Consider the following 18,798-nt stretch of genomic DNA (forward strand, 5'->3'; position numbering starts at 1 on the left):
CCCTCTCTCTCTCTGATAAACCCCACACCCCTCTCTCTCTGATATACCCCACACCCCTCTCTCTGATATACCCCACACCTCTCTCTCTCTCTGATATACCCCACACCTCTCTCTCTCTGATATACCCCACACCCCTCTCTCTCTGATATACCCCACACCCCTCTCTCTCTGATATACCCCACACCCCTCTCTCTCTGATATACCCCACACCCATCTCTCTCTGATATACCCCACACCCTCTCTCTCTGATATACCCCACACCCCTCTCTCTCTGATATACCCCACACCCCTCTCTCTCTCTGATATACCCCACACCCCTCTCTCTCTCTGATATACCCCACACCTCTCTCTCTCTGATATACCCCACACCCCTCTCTCTCTCTGATATACCCCACACCCCTCTCTCTCTCTGATATACCCCACACCTCTCTCTCTCTGATATACCCCACACCCCTCTCTCTCTCTGATATACCCCACACCTCTCTCTCTCTGATATACCCCACACCCCTCTCTCTCTGATATACCCCACACCCCTCTCTCTCTGATATACCCCACACCCCTCTCTCTCTCTGATATACCCCTCTGATATACCCCACACCCCTCTCTCTCTCTGATATACCCCACACCCCTCTCTCTCTGATATACCCCACACCCTCTCTCTCTGATATACCCCACACCCCTCTCTCACTCTGATATACACCACACCCCTCTCTCTCTCTGATATACCCCACACCCCTCACTCTGATATACCCCACACCTCTCTCTCTCTGATATACCCCACACCTATCTCTCTCTGATATACCGCCACACCCTCTCTCTCTCTGATATACCCACACCCTCTCTCTCTGATATACCCCACACAATACAATACAATACAATACAAATCACTTTATTGGCATGATAAGGTACATCTTATGTTGCCAAAGCATCAAAATACATTTATGGTTGAACACATAAACGCGGTTCCATTCATACAGTGTATAAACAGGTATATCCCCTGAGTTTATAAATATACATTCGCCTTGTTTATGTATACTCTTGTCTTAGTTTACTGGTTGTCCCTCTGTTCATGGCAAGCTGTAACATAGTGTGCCGCCAGTGTTACACAGCTTCTCTCCTCCCCCAGTAGGAATGGGAGTTTTTGGTTGTCAGTCAGATTCTGAATTCAGGGCATATTTGTGAGAATTTTTGATAGAAATTCTCTGTGATGCCCTGATATTTTCCACAGGCTGTGAGGAAGTGCATCTCTGTCTCAACTACTCCCTGACTGCAGTGAGAGCATATCCTGTCTTCTCTTGGCAGCCTGGTCTGCCTGTGTCTGCCTTTTTCGATCGCTAGGCTATGTTCGCTAAGTCTGTACCTTGTCAAGGTTCTTCTCAGTTTGTTATCCTTTACCATGGTCAGGTAATCAGCTATGTTGTATTGTCTGTTTAGGGCCAAGTAGCAATTGAGTTTGCTTTGGGTTTTTGTTGTTTCTGCCCAATATGACAGATATTTTTCCTTTTGCTTAGCGACGATTGTGTTGGGTCGAATTCTTTGTGTTACCCTGTCACTGTCTGGGGCTGGTTATTGTTAGTATTGTTATTAGTTACTTTATTGAGTCCCAGGACTAGTTGACTGAGGGTATTCTTCTTTATGGTCAGCTCTTGGCATTTCAGGGCGTCGTAGTGATAGCATTGGGGGTTGCTCATTTGTAGGTGATTCCAAAATTTGGTGGCTCTTTTTTGGATAGTGATTATTAATGGGTATTGGCCTAGTTCCGCCCTGCATGCGTTGTTTACTGTTTTCCTTTGAGTCCGGAGGATACTTTTACAGAATTCGCATGTAGGATCTCAATTGGGTGTTTGTCCCATTTTGCAAAATCTTGTTGTGTTAGTGGTCCCCAGACCTCACTGCCATAGAGTGCAATTGGTTCAATTACTGATTTGAAAATTTTGAGCCAAATGCTAATTGGGATTTCTATTTGGATTGATTTTTGATGGCATAGAAAGCCCTTCTTGCTTTCTCTTTCAGTTCATTCACAGCCAGTTTGAAGTTTCCCGTAGAACTGATTTTTAAGCCCAAGTATGTGTAGTGAGTGGTTTGTTCAATTTTGGTTGTCTACTGTGAAATTTATTGTGGGTCCATGTTGTTTGGATCTTTGCTGGAACACAAGGACTTTGGTTTTTGGGGATTTATTGTCAGGGCCCAAGTCTGGCAGTACGACTCCAGCAGGTCCAGGTTCTGCTGTAGACCCTCCTTAGTTGGTGACAGCAGAACCAGGTCGTCGGCATAGAGGAGGAATTTAACCTTGGTTCATATAGGGTGAGGCCGGGTGCTGTAGATTGTTCAAGTAGTTTGCCAATCCATTAATGTAAATATTAAAGAGTGTCGGTGAGATTGGCGAGCCCTGCGTCACCCCCCGCCCCTGTGGGAAGTATTTTGTTTGTTTGTCTCCAATTTTAACTGCACATTTATTGTTTGTATACATTGATTTAATTACATCATATGTTTTCCCTCCTACCCCGCTTTCGATAAGTTTCAGGAATAAACCGTCATGCCAGATGGAGTCGAAAGCCTTCTGGAAATCTACAAAGCATGCGTAGATTTTGCTTTTGTTATGGTGAACGTGTTTGTCAATTAGGGTCTGTAGGGTGAAGATATGATCGGATGTTCTATAGTTTGGCAGGAATCCAATTTGGCTTTTACTCAAGACATTGTGCTCTTCAAGGAAGTTTATAAGTCTTTTGTTTATGATGCTACAGAATACCTTCCCCAGGTTACTGTTTACACAGATGCCTCGATAGTTGTTTGGGTCGATTTTGTCCCCACTTTTGTATATGGGTGTTATGAGTCCTTTGTTCCAGATGTCAGGAAATAACCGACACTCAGAACCAAGTTGAAGAGTTTTAGGATAGCCAGTTTCAGTTTGTCGTCTGCGTGTTTAATCATCTCGTTTAGTATGCCGTCTGTCCGCAAGCTTTTCCTGGTCGCAGGTCCTTGAGTTTTTCAAGAAGTTCTTTTTCTGTTATTATGGCGTCTAGCGGGTTTTGTTATCTTTTATGGCCATTTCAAGCTTTTCAAGTTTTTTGCGTATTTGGTGTTGCTCTGGTCCTAGTGTGTTTTTCTGGTATAATTTTTCAAAGTGGTTTACCCATGTGTCCCCATTTTGAATGGGACAAATCGTCGTGTTGTTTTTTGTGTAGTGTTTTCAAGTTGTCCCAGAAACAATTCGACTCAATGGATTCCTCCATGGAGCTGAGTGTATTCTTAATAAATTGCTCTTTTTTGGTCCTGAGTGTGTTTCTGTATTGTGTTAGCGTCTGACAATAAGTAAGGCGTAATTCCTCATTTTCTGGATGTCTGTGTTTTTGGTTTGATAGTTTTCTAAGTTTTTTTCCTCATGTTATGGCAATCATGGTCAAACCATTTTTCATAGTTTTTTTGTTTTTGGGTTTGTTCTTGCGAGCTTTCAAGTTTGCATTTGTTGCCAAATTATCAAAAATATTGTTTAGTTTACTAACTGCCCGGTTTACGCCTTCTTTATTGTGAGTGTATATGTTATCCAGAAAGGTGTCTAAGAGAGCTTGAGTTGATGCATTGCTAATTGTTTTCTGGTATTTTTCCGTGTCGTTTTTGGCCCATCTGTACGATTTTTTGGTGTTGTACAGTTTACTGGGTTGTGTTTCTATGTTGTTTGTTTCTGTCTTTTTGAGAAACATAGTAATTTGACTGTGATCTGACAGTGTTGTTTGTGGTTTGACTGTGAATGCTCTGAAAGAGGATGGGTCCAAGTCTGTAATCATATAGTCTACTGTGCTGCAGCCAAGAGGTGAGCAGTAGGTCGATCTTCCTAGGAGGTCTCCTATGAACCTACCATTGACAATGTACAGACCCAGGTTTCGACAGAGCTGTAGTAGCTGTTTACCGTTGGTATTTGACTGCTTGTCGCAGTTATGCCTGTATGGAAGGGAAGGGATGTCAAAGTGGTTATTCCCGAATACGTAATTGTTTCCCTGATTATTGGTGAAGTCTGGTTCTTCGCCCGTTCTTGAATTGAGGTCCCCACAGATCAACACGTTCCCCTGGGCCTGGTATTGGATAATTTCCCCCTCCATGTTGGAGAAGGTGTCCTCTTTGTAGTACGGGGAATCGATTGGAGGGATATAAAGTGCGCAAATGTAAACATCTTGGGTGTTTGAGATAATCTCCCTCTCAATTTTGAGCCACATATGGTTTTCGCCCTTTTTTATAAATTTGATGTAATTCTTAAGTTCTGTTTTAAACCAGATCAGTATGCCTCCGGAGTCTCTGCCTTGGGTTACACTTGGTAATTTATTGGAGGGGACCACTAGCTCAGTGTACCCTTGGGGACAGCCGGTGTGTCCTTTTCCTTTATACCAAGTTTCCTGTAAAATGATAATATCTAGATCTTTAGTTTCCTCTATGAACTCTGGGGTCCTACTCTTCACTTCTCGCAGTGAAGAGCGTAGACCTTGGATATTCCAGGTCGAAATATATAAGGATTTCATGTTAAGTTTTATCTTTTTCTATGATAGGTTAAAGAGTGGTACGTGTTTGTCGTGTCTAAGTGTGGGGAAAAAAAAGATCACCCCAGTTGTCTACAAAAGTTAATACAATTTGGTTACAGTTCTTTCTATTAATTAGTCCTTGATCCATAAGGCGGAAGTAGATGCTGCTGCACATCTGCTTATTGTCTCTTAATGGATTGTTTCTGTCTGAGGTATTGCGTACGTCCTGTGCATCTCTCCCTCTGTCTGGCTGGTAGCGGTCCTATTCCCCTGTGGGACAGGAGTGGTGCCTCTCTCTCTCTGATATACCCCACACCCCTCTCTCTTATATACCCCACACCCCTCTCTCTCTGATATACCCCACACCCCTCTCTCTCTGATATACCCCACACCCCTCTCTCTCTCTGATATACCCCACACCCCTCTCTCTTATATACCCCACACCCCTCTCTCTCTGATATACCCCACACCCCTCTCTCTCTGATATACCCCACACCCCTCTCTCTCTCTGATATACCCCACACACTCTCTCTCTCTGATATACCCCACACCCTCTCTCTCTCTGATATACCCCACACCCTCTCTCTCTGATATACCCTACACCCCTCTCTCTCTGATATACCCCACACCCCTCTCTCTCTGATATACCCCACACCTCTCTCTCTCTGATATACCCCACACCCCTCTCTCTCTGATATACCCCACACCTCTCTCTCTCTGATATACCCCACACCCCTCTCTCTCTGATATACCCCACACCCCTCTCTCTCTCTGATATACCCCACACCCCTCTCTCTCTGATATACCCCACACCCTCTCTCTCTCTGATATTCCCCACACCCCTCTCTCTCTCTGATATACCCCACACCCCCCTCTCTCTGATATACCCCACACCCCTCTCTCTCTGATATACCCCACACCCCTCTCTCTCTGATATACCCCACACCCCTCTCTCTCTGATATACCGCACACCCTCTCTCTCTGATATACCCCACACCTCTCTCTCTCTGATATACCCCACACCCTCTCTCTCTGATATACCCCACACCCCTCTCTCTCTGATATACCCCACACCCCTCTCTCTCTCTGATAAACCCCACACCCCTCTCTCTCTGATATACCCCACACCCCTCTCTCTGATATACCCCACACCTCTCTCTCTCTCTGATATACCCCACACCTCTCTCTCTCTGATATACCCCACACCCCTCTCTCTCTGATATACCCCACACCCCTCTCTCTCTGATATACCCCACACCCCTCTCTCTCTGATATACCCCACACCCATCTCTCTCTGATATACCCCACACCCTCTCTCTCTGATATACCCCACACCCCTCTCTCTCTGATATACCCCACACCCCTCTCTCTCTCTGATATACCCCACACCCCTCTCTCTCTCTGATATACCCCACACCTCTCTCTCTCTGATATACCCCACACCCCTCTCTCTCTCTGATATACCCCACACCCCTCTCTCTCTCTGATATACCCCACACCTCTCTCTCTCTGATATACCCCACACCCCTCTCTCTCTCTGATATACCCCACACCTCTCTCTCTCTGATATACCCCACACCCCTCTCTCTCTGATATACCCCACACCCCTCTCTCTCTGATATACCCCACACCCCTCTCTCTCTCTGATATACCCCACACCCCTCTCTCTCTCTGATATACCCCACACCCCTCTCTCTCTGATATACCCCACACCCTCTCTCTCTGATATACCCCACACCCCTCTCTCACTCTGATATACACCACACCCCTCTCTCTCTCTGATATACCCCACACCCCTCACTCTGATATACCCCACACCTCTCTCTCTCTGATATACCCCACACCTATCTCTCTCTGATATACCCCACACCCCTCTCTCTCTCTGATATACCCCACACCCTCTCTCTCTCTGATATACCCCACACAATACAATACAATACAATACAAATCACTTTATTGGCATGATAAGGTACATCTTATGTTGCCAAAGCATCAAAATACATTTATGGTTGAACACATAAACGCGGTTCCATTCATACAGTGTATAAACAGGTATATCCCTGAGTTTATAAATATACATTCGCCTTGTTTATGTATACTCTTGTCTTAGTTTACTGGTTGTCCCTCTGTTCATGGCAAGCTGTAACATAGTGTGCCGCCAGTGTTACACAGCTTCTCTCCTCCCCCAGTAGGAATGGGAGTTTTTGGTTGTCAGTCAGATTTCTGAATTCAGGGCATATTTGTGAGAATTTTTGATAGAAATTCTCTGTGATGCCCTGATATTTTCCACAGGCTGTGAGGAAGTGCATCTCTGTCTCAACTACTCCCTGACTGCAGTGAGAGCATATCCTGTCTTCTCTTGGCAGCCTGGTCTGCCTGTGTCTGCCTTTTTCGATCGCTAGGCTATGTTCGCTAAGTCTGTACCTTGTCAAGGTTCTTCTCAGTTTGTTATCCTTTACCATGGTCAGGTAATCAGCTATGTTGTATTGTCTGTTTAGGGCCAAGTAGCAATTGAGTTTGCTTTGGGTTTTTGTTGTTTCTGCCCAATATGACAGATATTTTTCCTTTTGCTTAGCGACGATTGTGTTGGGTCGAATTCTTTGTGTTACCCTGTCACTGTCCTGGGGCTGGTTATTGTTAGTATTGTTATTAGTTACTTTATTGAGTCCCAGGACTAGTTGACTGAGGGTATTCTTCTTTATGGTCAGCTCTTGGCATTTCAGGGCGTCGTAGTGATAGCATTGGGGGTTGCTCATTTGTAGGTGATTCCAAAATTTGGTGGCTCTTTTTTGGATAGTGATTATTAATGGGTATTGGCCTAGTTCCGCCCTGCATGCGTTGTTTACTGTTTTCCTTTGAGTCCGGAGGATACTTTTACAGAATTCCGCATGTAGGATCTCAATTGGGTGTTTGTCCCATTTTGCAAAATCTTGTTGTGTTAGTGGTCCCCAGACCTCACTGCCATAGAGTGCAATTGGTTCAATTACTGATTTGAAAATTTTGAGCCAAATGCTAATTGGGATTTCTATTTGGATTGATTTTTTGATGGCATAGAAAGCCCTTCTTGCTTTCTCTTTCAGTTCATTCACAGCCAGTTTGAAGTTTCCCGTAGAACTGATTTTTAAGCCCAAGTATGTGTAGTGAGTGGTTTGTTCAATTTTGGTTGTTCCTACTGTGAAATTTATTGTGGGTCCATGTTGTTTGGATCTTTGCTGGAACACAAGGACTTTGGTTTTTTGGGGATTTATTGTCAGGGCCCAAGTCTGGCAGTACGACTCCAGCAGGTCCAGGTTCTGCTGTAGACCCTCCTTAGTTGGTGACAGCAGAACCAGGTCGTCGGCATAGAGGAGGAATTTAACCTTGGATTCATATAGGGTGAGGCCGGGTGCTGTAGATTGTTCAAGTAGTTTTGCCAATCCATTAATGTAAATATTAAAGAGTGTCGGTGAGATTGGCGAGCCCTGCGTCACCCCCCGCCCCTGTGGGAAGTATTTTGTTTGTTTGTCTCCAATTTTAACTGCACATTTATTGTTTGTATACATTGATTTAATTACATCATATGTTTTCCCTCCTACCCTGCTTTCGATAAGTTTCAGGAATAAACCGTCATGCCAGATGGAGTCGAAAGCCTTCTGGAAATCTACAAAGCATGCGTAGATTTTGCTTTTGTTATGGTGAACGTGTTTGTCAATTAGGGTCTGTAGGGTGAAGATATGATCGGATGTTCTATAGTTTGGCAGGAATCCAATTTGGCTTTTACTCAAGACATTGTGCTCTTCAAGGAAGTTTATAAGTCTTTTGTTTATGATGCTACAGAATACCTTCCCCAGGTTACTGTTTACACAGATGCCTCGATAGTTGTTTGGGTCGATTTTGTCCCCACTTTTGTATATGGGTGTTATGAGTCCTTTGTTCCAGATGTCAGGGAAATAACCGACACTCAGAACCAAGTTGAAGAGTTTTAGGATAGCCAGTTTCAGTTTGTCGTCTGCGTGTTTAATCATCTCGTTTAGTATGCCGTCTGTCCCGCAAGCTTTTCCTGGTCGCAGGTCCTTGAGTTTTTCAAGAAGTTCTTTTTCTGTTATTATGGCGTCTAGCGGGTTTTGGTTATCTTTTATGGCCATTTCAAGCTTTTCAAGTTTTTTGCGTATTTGGTGTTGCTCTGGTCCTAGTGTGTTTTTCTGGTATAATTTTTCAAAGTGGTTTACCCATGTGTCCCCATTTTGAATGGACAAATCGTCGTGTTGTTTTTTGTGTAGTGTTTTCAAGTTGTCCCAGAAACAATTCGACTCAATGGATTCCTCCATGGAGCTGAGTGTATTCTTAATAAATTGCTCTTTTTTGGTCCTGAGTGTGTTTCTGTATTGTGTTAGCGTCTGACAATAAGTAAGGCGTAATTCCTCATTTTCTGGATGTCTGTGTTTTTGGTTTGATAGTTTTCTAAGTTTTTTCCTCATGTTATGGCAATCATGGTCAAACCATTTTTCATAGTTTTTTGTTTTGGGTTTGTTCTTGCGAGCTTTCAAGTTTGCATTTGTTGCCAAATTATCAAAAATATTGTTTAGTTTACTAACTGCCCGGTTTACGCCTTCTTTATTGTGAGTGTATATGTTATCCAGAAAGGTGTCTAAGAGAGCTTGAGTTGATGCATTGCTAATTGTTTTCTGGTATTTTTCCGTGTCGTTTTTGGCCCATCTGTACGATTTTTTGGTGTTGTACAGTTTACTGGGTTGTGTTTCTATGTTGTTTGTTTCTGTCTTTTTGAGAAACATAGTAATTTGACTGTGATCTGACAGTGTTGTTTGTGGTTTGACTGTGAATGCTCTGAAAGAGGATGGGTCCAAGTCTGTAATCATATAGTCTACTGTGCTGCAGCCAAGAGGTGAGCAGTAGGTCGATCTTCCTAGGAGGTCTCCTATGAACCTACCATTGACAATGTACAGACCCAGGTTTCGACAGAGCTGTAGTAGCTGTTTACCGTTGGTATTTGACTGCTTGTCGCAGTTATGCCTGTATGGAAGGGAAGGGATGTCAAAGTGGTTATTCCCGAATACGTAATTGTTTCCCTGATTATTGGTGAAGTCTGGTTCTTCGCCCGTTCTTGAATTGAGGTCCCCACAGATCAACACGTTCCCCTGGGCCTGGTATTGGATAATTTCCCCCTCCATGTTGGAGAAGGTGTCCTCTTTGTAGTACGGGGAATCGATTGGAGGGATATAAAGTGCGCAAATGTAAACATCTTGGGTGTTTGAGATAATCTCCCTCTCAATTTTGAGCCACATATGGTTTTCGCCCTTTTTTATAAATTTGATGTAATTCTTAAGTTCTGTTTTAAACCAGATCAGTATGCCTCCGGAGTCTCTGCCTTGGGTTACACTTGGTAATTTATTGGAGGGGACCACTAGCTCAGTGTACCCTTGGGGACAGCCGGTGTGTCCTTTTCCTTTATACCAAGTTTCCTGTAAAATGATAATATCTAGATCTTTAGTTTCCTCTATGAACTCTGGGGTCCTACTCTTCACTTCTCGCAGTGAAGAGCGTAGACCTTGGATATTCCAGGTCGAAATATATAAGGATTTCATGTTAAGTTTTATCTTTTTCTATGATAGGTTAAAGAGTGGTACGTGTTTGTCGTGTCTAAGTGTGGGGAAAAAAAAGATCACCCCAGTTGTCTACAAAAGTTAATACAATTTGGTTACAGTTCTTTCTATTAATTAGTCCTTGATCCATAAGGCGGAAGTAGATGCTGCTGCACATCTGCTTATTGTCTCTTAATGGATTGTTTCTGTCTGAGGTATTGCGTACGTCCTGTGCATCTCTCCCTCTGTCTGGCTGGTAGCGGTCCTATTCCCCTGTGGGACAGGAGTGGTGCCTCTCTCTCTCTGATATACCCCACACCCCTCTCTCTTATATACCCCACACCCCTCTCTCTCTGATATACCCCACACCCCTCTCTCTCTGATATACCCCACACCCCTCTCTCTCTCTGATATACCCCACACCCCTCTCTCTTATATACCCCACACCCCTCTCTCTCTGATATACCCCACACCCCTCTCTCTCTGATATACCCCACACCCCTCTCTCTCTGAAAGACGCCACACCCCTCTCTCTCTGATATACCCCACACCCCTCTCTCTGATATACCCCACACCCCCTCTCTCTCTTATATACCCCACACCCCTCTCTCTCTGATATACCCCACGCCCCTCTCTCTCTGATATACCCCACACACCTCTCTCTCTGATATTCCCCACACCCCTCTCTCTCTGATATACCCCACACCCCTCTCTCTCTGATATACCCCACACCCCTCTCTCTCTCTGATATACCCCACACCCCTCTCTCTCTGATATACCCCACACCCTCTCTCTCTCTGATATACCCCACACCCCTCTCTCTCTGATATACCCCACACCCCTCTCTCCCTGATATACCCCACACCCTCTCTCTCTGATATACCCCACACCCCTCTCTCTCTGATATACCCCACACCCCTCTCTCTCTGATATACCCCACACCCATCTCTCCCTGATATACCCCACACCCTCTCTCTCTGATATACCCCACACCCCTCTCTCTCTGAAAGATGCCACACCCCTCTCTCTCTGATATACCCCACACCCCTCTCTCTGATATACCCCACACCCCTCTCTCTCTCTGATATACCCCACACACCTCTCTCTCTGATATACCCCACACCCCTCTCTCTCTGATATACCCCACACCCATCTCTCCCTGATATACCCCACACCCTCTCTCTCTGATATACCCCACACCCCTCTCTCTCTGAAAGACGCCACACCCCTCTCTCTCTGATATACCCCACACCCCTCTCTCTGATATACCCCACACCCCTCTCTCCCTCTGATATACCCCACACACCTCTCTCTCTGATATTCCCCACGCCCCTCTCTCTCTGATATACCCCTCACACCTCTCTCTCTGATATACCCCACACCCCTCTATCCCTCTGATATGCCCCACACCCTCTCTCTCTGATATACCCCACACCCCTCTCTCTCTGATATACCCCACAACCCTCTCTCTCTCTGATATACCCCACACCTCTCTCTCTCTCTGATATACCCCACACCTCTCTCTCTCTCTGATATACCCCACACCCCTCTCTCTCTGATATACCCCACACCTCTCTCTCTCTCTCATATACCCCACACCCCTCTCTCTCTGATATACCCCACACCTCTCTCTCTCTGATATACCCCACACCCCTCTCTCTCTGATATACCCCACACCTCTCTCTGATATACCCCACACCTCTCTCTCTCTGATATACCTCACACCCTCTCTCTCTGATATACCCCACACCCTCTCTCTCTGATATACCCCACACCTCTCTCTCTCTGATATACCCCACACCTCTCTCTCTCTGATATACCCCACACCCCTCTCTCTCTCTGATATACCCCACACCTCTCTCTCTCTGATATACCCCACACCTCTCTCTCTCTGATATCCACCACACCCCTCTCTCTCTGATATACCCCACACCCTCTCTCTCTGATATACCCCACACCCCTCTCTCTCTCTGATATACCCCACACCTCTCTCTCTCTGATATCCCCCACACCTCTCTCTCTCTGATATCCCCCACACCCCTCTCTCTCTGATATCCCCCACACCCCTCTCTCTCTGATATACCCCACACCCTCTCTCTCTGATATACCCCACACCTCTCTGTCTGATATACCCCACACCTCTCTCTCTCTGATATACCCCACACCCCTCTCTCTCTCTGATATACCCCTCACCCTCTCTCTCTCTGATATACCCCACACCTCTCTCTCTCTGATATACCCCACAACTCTCTCTCTCTGATATACCCCACACCCTCTCTCTCTGATATACCCCACACCCCTCTCTCTCTCTGATATACCCCACACCCCTCTGTCTGATATACCCCACACCCCTCTCTCTCTGATATACCCCACACCCTCTCTCTCTGATATACCCCACACCTCTCTGTCTGATATACCCCACACCTCTCTCTCTCTGATATACCCCACACCCCTCTCTCTCTCTGATATACCCCTCACCCTCTCTCTCTCTGATATACCCCACACCTCTCTCTCTCTGATATACCCCACACCTCTCTCTCTCTGATATACCCCACACCCTCTCTCTCTGATATACCCCACACACCTCTCTCTCTCTGATATACCCCACACCCCTCTGTCTGATATACCCCACACCCCTCTCTCTCTGATATACCCCACACCCTCTCTCTCTGATATACCCCACACCTCTCTCTCTCTCTCTGATATATCCCACACCCAGTGTTACTCGGGCTCCTTGATGCCACACTCGGCCAAATGCTGCCTTGATGTCGAGGGCAGTCACTCTCCCCTCACCTCCGGAATTCAGCTCCTTTGTCCATGTTTGGACAAAGGCTGCAATGAGACCGGGAGCCGAGTGGTCTTGGCGGAACCCAAATTTGCCTCAGTGAGCAGGGTATTGGTGAGTAAGTGGAGCTGGTCATTGACATGAATCTTGCCATTCATGTGGAATGACTTAGGAAGTAATACTGGGTGGCCTGCTGGTGGCGCTGTCCAGGGAGAGTATAAATACTCGGGCACGGGCCCAGCTTGCTCAGGACATTCTTCTACAGGAACTAGTGAAGGACACAACTAGACCTCCATGTTGTAAAACAGTTGATTAAAGTTTTGTTTCAAGCTTAGACCAAGTGCCCAGTAGTTTTCTTACATCAGTCATTGCCTGGATTGCTTAGGACTCACCTGTGCAGTGCCGGACGGTTTCACACAGGGAGGTTTTCCTCTTGATGGTCTGGTTCAGGTTCGCCGTCACCTCCCGGACCTTACCCCCCAGCTCCGTCAGATTCCGCAGGGCCAGCGCCAAGGTTGTGTTCAGCCGGTCGAGCTCCCGCTCAAGCCAATCCCCCCTATCCCGCTGGGCGAGCTTCTGTTGGCGGCAGAGCTCCAGTTCATCTTGCCGGGCCATTAGCTGGCGATCCAGCGCCACTCCCCGGCTCCTCAGCTCCGTCTCATTGGCTCGGGCCTTTGCAGCCTGTCCCTGCAGGGCCTGGAGACGCTCCAGGCTGTGGTCTCGATCCCGTGTTCTGCCATTCAGCTCCTCCTTCAGCTGTAGGACTGAGAGCAGAAATCGGAATGAGGAGGGATGTGGGGTATATCAGAGAGAGAGGGGAGTGGGGTATACCAGAGAGAGAGAGAGGTGTGGGGTATATAAGAGAGAGGGGTGCGTGGTATATGAGAGAGAGAGAGGGTGTGGGGTATATGAGAGAGAGAGAGGTGTGGGGTATATCAGAGAGAGAGAGGTGTGGGGTATATCAGAGAGAGAGAGGTGTGGGGTATATCAGACAGAGAGAGGGGTGTGGGGTATATCAGAGAGAGAGAGGTGTGGGGTATATCAGAGAGAGAGAGGTGTGGGGTATATCAGAGAGAGAGGGTGTGGGGTATATCAGAGAGAGAGGGGTGTGGGGTATATCAGAGAGAGAGAGGGTGTGGGGTATATGAGAGAGAGAGAGGTGTGGGGTATATCAGAGAGAGAGAGGTGTGGGGTATATCAGAGAGAGAGGGGTGTGGGGTATATCAGAGAGAGAGGGTGTGGGGTATATCAGAGAGAGAGGGGTGTGGGGTATATCAGAGAGAGGTGTGGGGTATATCAGAGAGAGAGGGGTGTGGGGTATATCAGAGAGAGAGGGTGTGGGGTATATCAGAGAGAGAGGGGTGTGGGGTATATCAGAGAGAGGTGTGGGGTATATCAGAGAGAGAGGTGTGGGGTATATCAGAGAGAGAGAAGTGTGGGGTATATCAGAGAGAGAGGGGTGTGGGGTATATCAGAGAGAGAGAGGTGTGGGGTATATCAGAGAGAGAGGGGTGTGGGGTATATCAGAGAGAGAGGGTGTGGGGTATATCAGAGAGAGAGGGGTGTGGGGTATATCAGAGAGAGGTGTGGGGTATATCAGAGAGAGAGGGGTGTGGGGTATATCAGAGAGAGAGGGTGTGGGTATATCAGAGAGAGAGGGGTGTGGGGTATATCAGAGAGAGGTGTGGGGTATATCAGAGAGAGAGGTGTGGGGTATATCAGAGAGAGAGTGGTGTGGGGTATATCAGAGAGAGAGGGGTGTGGGGTATATCAGAGAGAGAGAGGTGTGGGGTATATCAGAGAGAGAGGGGTGTGGAGTATATCAGAGAGAGAGGGGTGTGGGGTATATCAGAGAGAGAGAGGTGTGGGGTATATCAGAGAGAGAGAGGGTGTGGGGTATATCAGAGAGAGAGAGGTGTGGGGTATATCAGAGAGAGAGGGGTGTGGGGTATATCAGAGAGAGAGAGACGGGTGTGGGGTATATGAGAGAGAGAGAGGTGTGGGGTATATCAGAGAGAGAGAGGAGTGTGGGTATATCAGAGAGAGAGGGGTGTGGGGTATATCAGTGAGAGAGAGGGGTGTGGGGTATATCAGAGAGAGAGGGGTGTGGGGTATATCAGAGAGAGAGAGGTGTGGGGTATATCAGAGAGAGAGGGGTGTGGGGTATATCAGAGTGAGGGGTGTGGGGTATATCAGAGAGAGAGGGGTGTGGGGTATATCAGAGAGAGAGAGGTGTGGGGTATATCAGAGAGAGAGAGGTGTGTGGTATATCAGAGAGAGAGGGGTGTGGGGTATATCAGAGAGAGAGAGAGGTGTGGGGTATATCAGAGAGAGAGAGGGGTGTGGGGTATATCAGAGAGAGAGAGGTGTGGGGTATATCAGAGAGAGAGGCGTGTGGGGTATATCAGAGAGAGAGGGGTGTGGGGTATATCAGAGAGAGAGAGGGGTGTGGGGTATATCAGAGAGAGAGAGAGGTGTGGGGTATATCAGAGAGAGAGAGGGGTGTGGGGTATATCAGAGAGAGAGAGGGGTGTGGGGTATATCAGAGAGAGAGAGGTGTGGGGTATATCAGAGAGAGAGAGGTGTGGGGTATATCAGAGAGAGAGAGGGTGTGGGGTATATCAGAGAGAGAGAGGTGTGGGGTATATCAGAGAGAGAGGGGTGTGGGGTATATCAGAGAGAGAGAGACGGGTGTGGGGTATATGAGAGAGAGAGAGGTGTGGGGTATATCAGAGAGAGAGAGGAGTGTGGGTATATCAGAGAGAGAGGGGTGTGGGGTATATCAGTGAGAGAGAGGGGTGTGGGGTATATCAGAGAGAGAGGGGTGTGGGGTATATCAGAGAGAGAGAGGTGTGGGGTATATCAGAGAGAGAGGGGTGTGGGGTATATCAGAGTGAGGGGTGTGGGGTATATCAGAGAGAGAGGGGTGTGGGGTATATCAGAGAGAGAGAGGTGTGTGCCACTTTGACATCCCTTCCCTTCCATACAGGCATAACTGCGACAAGCAGTCAAATACCAATGGAAAACAGCTACTACAGCTCTGTCAAAACCTGGGTCTGTACATTGTCAATGGTAGGTTCATAGGAGACCTCCTAGGAAGATCGACCTATTGCTCACCTCTTGGCTGCAGCACAGTAGACTATATGATTACAGACTTAGACCCATCCTCTTTCAGAGCATTCACAGTCAAACCACAAACAACACTGTCAGATCACAGTCAAATTACTATGTTCCTCAAAAAGACAGAAACAAACAACATAGAAACACAACCCAGTAAACTGTACAACACCCAAAAATCGTACAGATGGGCCAAAAACGACACGGAAAAATACCAGAAAACAATTAGCAATGCATCAACTCAAGCTCTCTTAGACACCTTTCTGGATAACATATACACTCACAATAAAGAAGGCGTAAACCGGGCAGTTAGTAAACTAAACAATATTTTTGATAATTTGGCAACAAATGCAAACTTGAAAGCTCGCAAGAACAAACCCAAAACAAAAAACTATGAAAAATGGTTTGACCATGATTGCCATAACATGAGGAAAAAACTTAGAAAAATATCAAACCAAAAACACAGACATCCAGAAAACGAGGAACTACGCCTTACTTATTGTCAGACACTAACACAATACAGAAACACACTCAGAACCAAAAAAGAGCAATATATTAAGAATACACTCAGCTCCATGGAGGAATCCATAGATTCCAATTGTTTCTGGGAAAACTTGAAAACACTACACAAAAAACAACACGACGATTTGGCCATTCAAAATGGGGACACATGGGTAAACCACTTTGAAAAATTATACCAGAAAAACACACTAAGACCAGAGCAACACCAAATATGCAAAAAACTGGAAAAGCTAGAAATGGCCATAAAAGATAACCAAAACCCGCTGGACGCCATAATAACAGAAAAAGAACTTCTTGAAAAACTCAAGGACCTGCGACCAGGAAAAGCCTGCGGGACAGACGGCATACTAAACGAGATGATTAAACACACAGACAACAAAATGAAACTGGCTATCCTAAAACTCTTCAACTTGGTTCTGAGTGTCGGTTATTTCCCTGATATCTGGAACAAAGGACTCATAACGCCCATATACAAAAGTGGGGACAAAATCGACCCAAACAACTATCGAGGCATCTGTGTAAACAGTAACCTGGGGAAGGTATTCTGTAGCATCATAAACAAAAGACTTATAAACTTCCTTGAGGAGCACAATGTCTTGAGTAAAAGCCAAATTGGATTCCTGCCAAACTATAGAACATCCGATCATATCTTCACCCTACAGACCCTAATTGACAAACACGTTCACCATAACAAAAGCAAAATCTACGCATGCTTTGTAGATTTCCAGAAGGCTTTCGACTCCATCTGGCATGACGGTTTATTCCTGAAACTTATCGAAAGTGGGGTAGGAGGGAAAACATATGATGTAATTAAATCAATGTATACAAACAACAAATGTGCAGTTAAAATTGGAGACAAACAAACAAAATACTTCCCACAGGGGGCGGGGGGTGACGCAGGGCTCGCCAATCTCACCGACACTCTTTAATATTTACATAAATGGATTGGCAAAACTACTTGAACAATCTACAGCACCCGGCCTCACCCTATATGAATCCAAGGTTAAATTCCTCCTCTATGCAGACGACCTGGTTCTGCTGTCACCTACTAAAGAGGGGCTACAGCAAAACCTGGACCTGCTGGAGTCGTACTGCCAGACTTGGGCCCTGAAAATAAATCCCAAAAAACCAAAGTCCTTGTGTTCCAGCAAGATCCAAACATCAGGGACCCAAAATAAATTTCACAGTAGGAACAACCAAAATTGAACAAACCACTAACTACACATACTTGGGCTTAAAAATCAGTTCTACGGGAAACTTCAAACTGGCTGTGAATGAACTGAAAGAGAAAGCAAGAAGGGCTTTCTATGCCATCAAAAAATCAATCCAAATAGAAATCCCAATTAGCATTTGGCTCAAAATTTTCAAATCAGTAATTGAACCAATTGCACTCTATGGCAGTGAGGTATGGGGACCGCTAACTCAACAAGAATTTGCAAAATGGGACAAACACCCAATTGAGATCCTACATGCAGAATTCTGTAAAAGTATCCTCCGGACTCAAAGGAAAACAGTAAACAATGCATGCAGGGCGGAACTCGGCCAATATCCATTAATAATCACTATCAAAAAAGAGCCACCAAATTTTGGAATCACCTACAAATGAGCAATCCCCAATGCTATCACTACGACGCCCTGAAATGCCAAGAGCTGACCATAAAGAAGAATACCCTCAGTCAACTAGTCCTGGGACTCAGTGAAGTAACTACTAACAATACTAACAATAACCAGCCCCAGGACAGTGACAGGGTAACACAAAGAATTCGACCCAACACAATCGTCGCTAAGCAAAAGGAAAAATATCTGACATATTGGGCAGAAACAACAAAAACCCAAAGCAAACTCAATTGCTACTTGGCCCTAAACAGACAATACAACATAGCTGATTACCTGACCATGGTAAAGGATAACAAACTGAGAAGAACCTTGACAAGGTACAGACTTAGCGAACATAGCCTAGCGATCGAAAAAGGCAGACACAGGCAGACCAGGCTGCCAAGAGAGGAAAGGATATGCTCGCACTGCTGTCAGGGAGTGGTGGAGACAGAGATGCACTTCCTCACAGCTTGTGGAAAATATCAGGGCATCAGGGAGAATTTCTACCAAAAATTCTCACAAATATGCCCTGATTTCAGAAATCTGAATGACAACCAAAAACTCCCATTCCTACTGGGAGAGGAGAGAAGCTGTGTAACACTGGCGGCACGCTATGTTGCAGCTTGCCATGAACAGAGAGCCAACCAGTAAACTAAGAAAAGAATATATATAAACGATGCGAGTGTAT

At 45.9% G+C, this 18,798-nt stretch overlaps 1 protein-coding gene across 1 annotated transcript in view; it reads right to left on the reverse strand.

Annotated features, from left to right (window-relative positions):
- Positions 1–13,667, reverse strand: part of LOC147091436 (CD209 antigen-like protein C) — a gene marked incomplete at its 5' end in the record, with an annotated part of 64,954 nt that extends 51,287 nt beyond the window's left edge. The window contains one exon of the mRNA XM_085976598.1: positions 13,268–13,667. Within this exon, the coding sequence (XP_085832724.1) occupies positions 13,268–13,667 (400 nt within the window). The remainder of the gene's footprint in view (positions 1–13,267) is intronic.
- Between the last annotated feature and the right edge of the window lie 5,131 nt (positions 13,668–18,798).

The sequence above is a fragment of the Somniosus microcephalus genome, unplaced genomic scaffold (assembly GCF_052327205.1).
Source record: "Somniosus microcephalus isolate GS21.2 unplaced genomic scaffold, FLI_Smic_1.0 unresolved_chr3, whole genome shotgun sequence".
NCBI classification, from domain to species: Eukaryota; Metazoa; Chordata; class Chondrichthyes; order Squaliformes; family Somniosidae; genus Somniosus; species Somniosus microcephalus.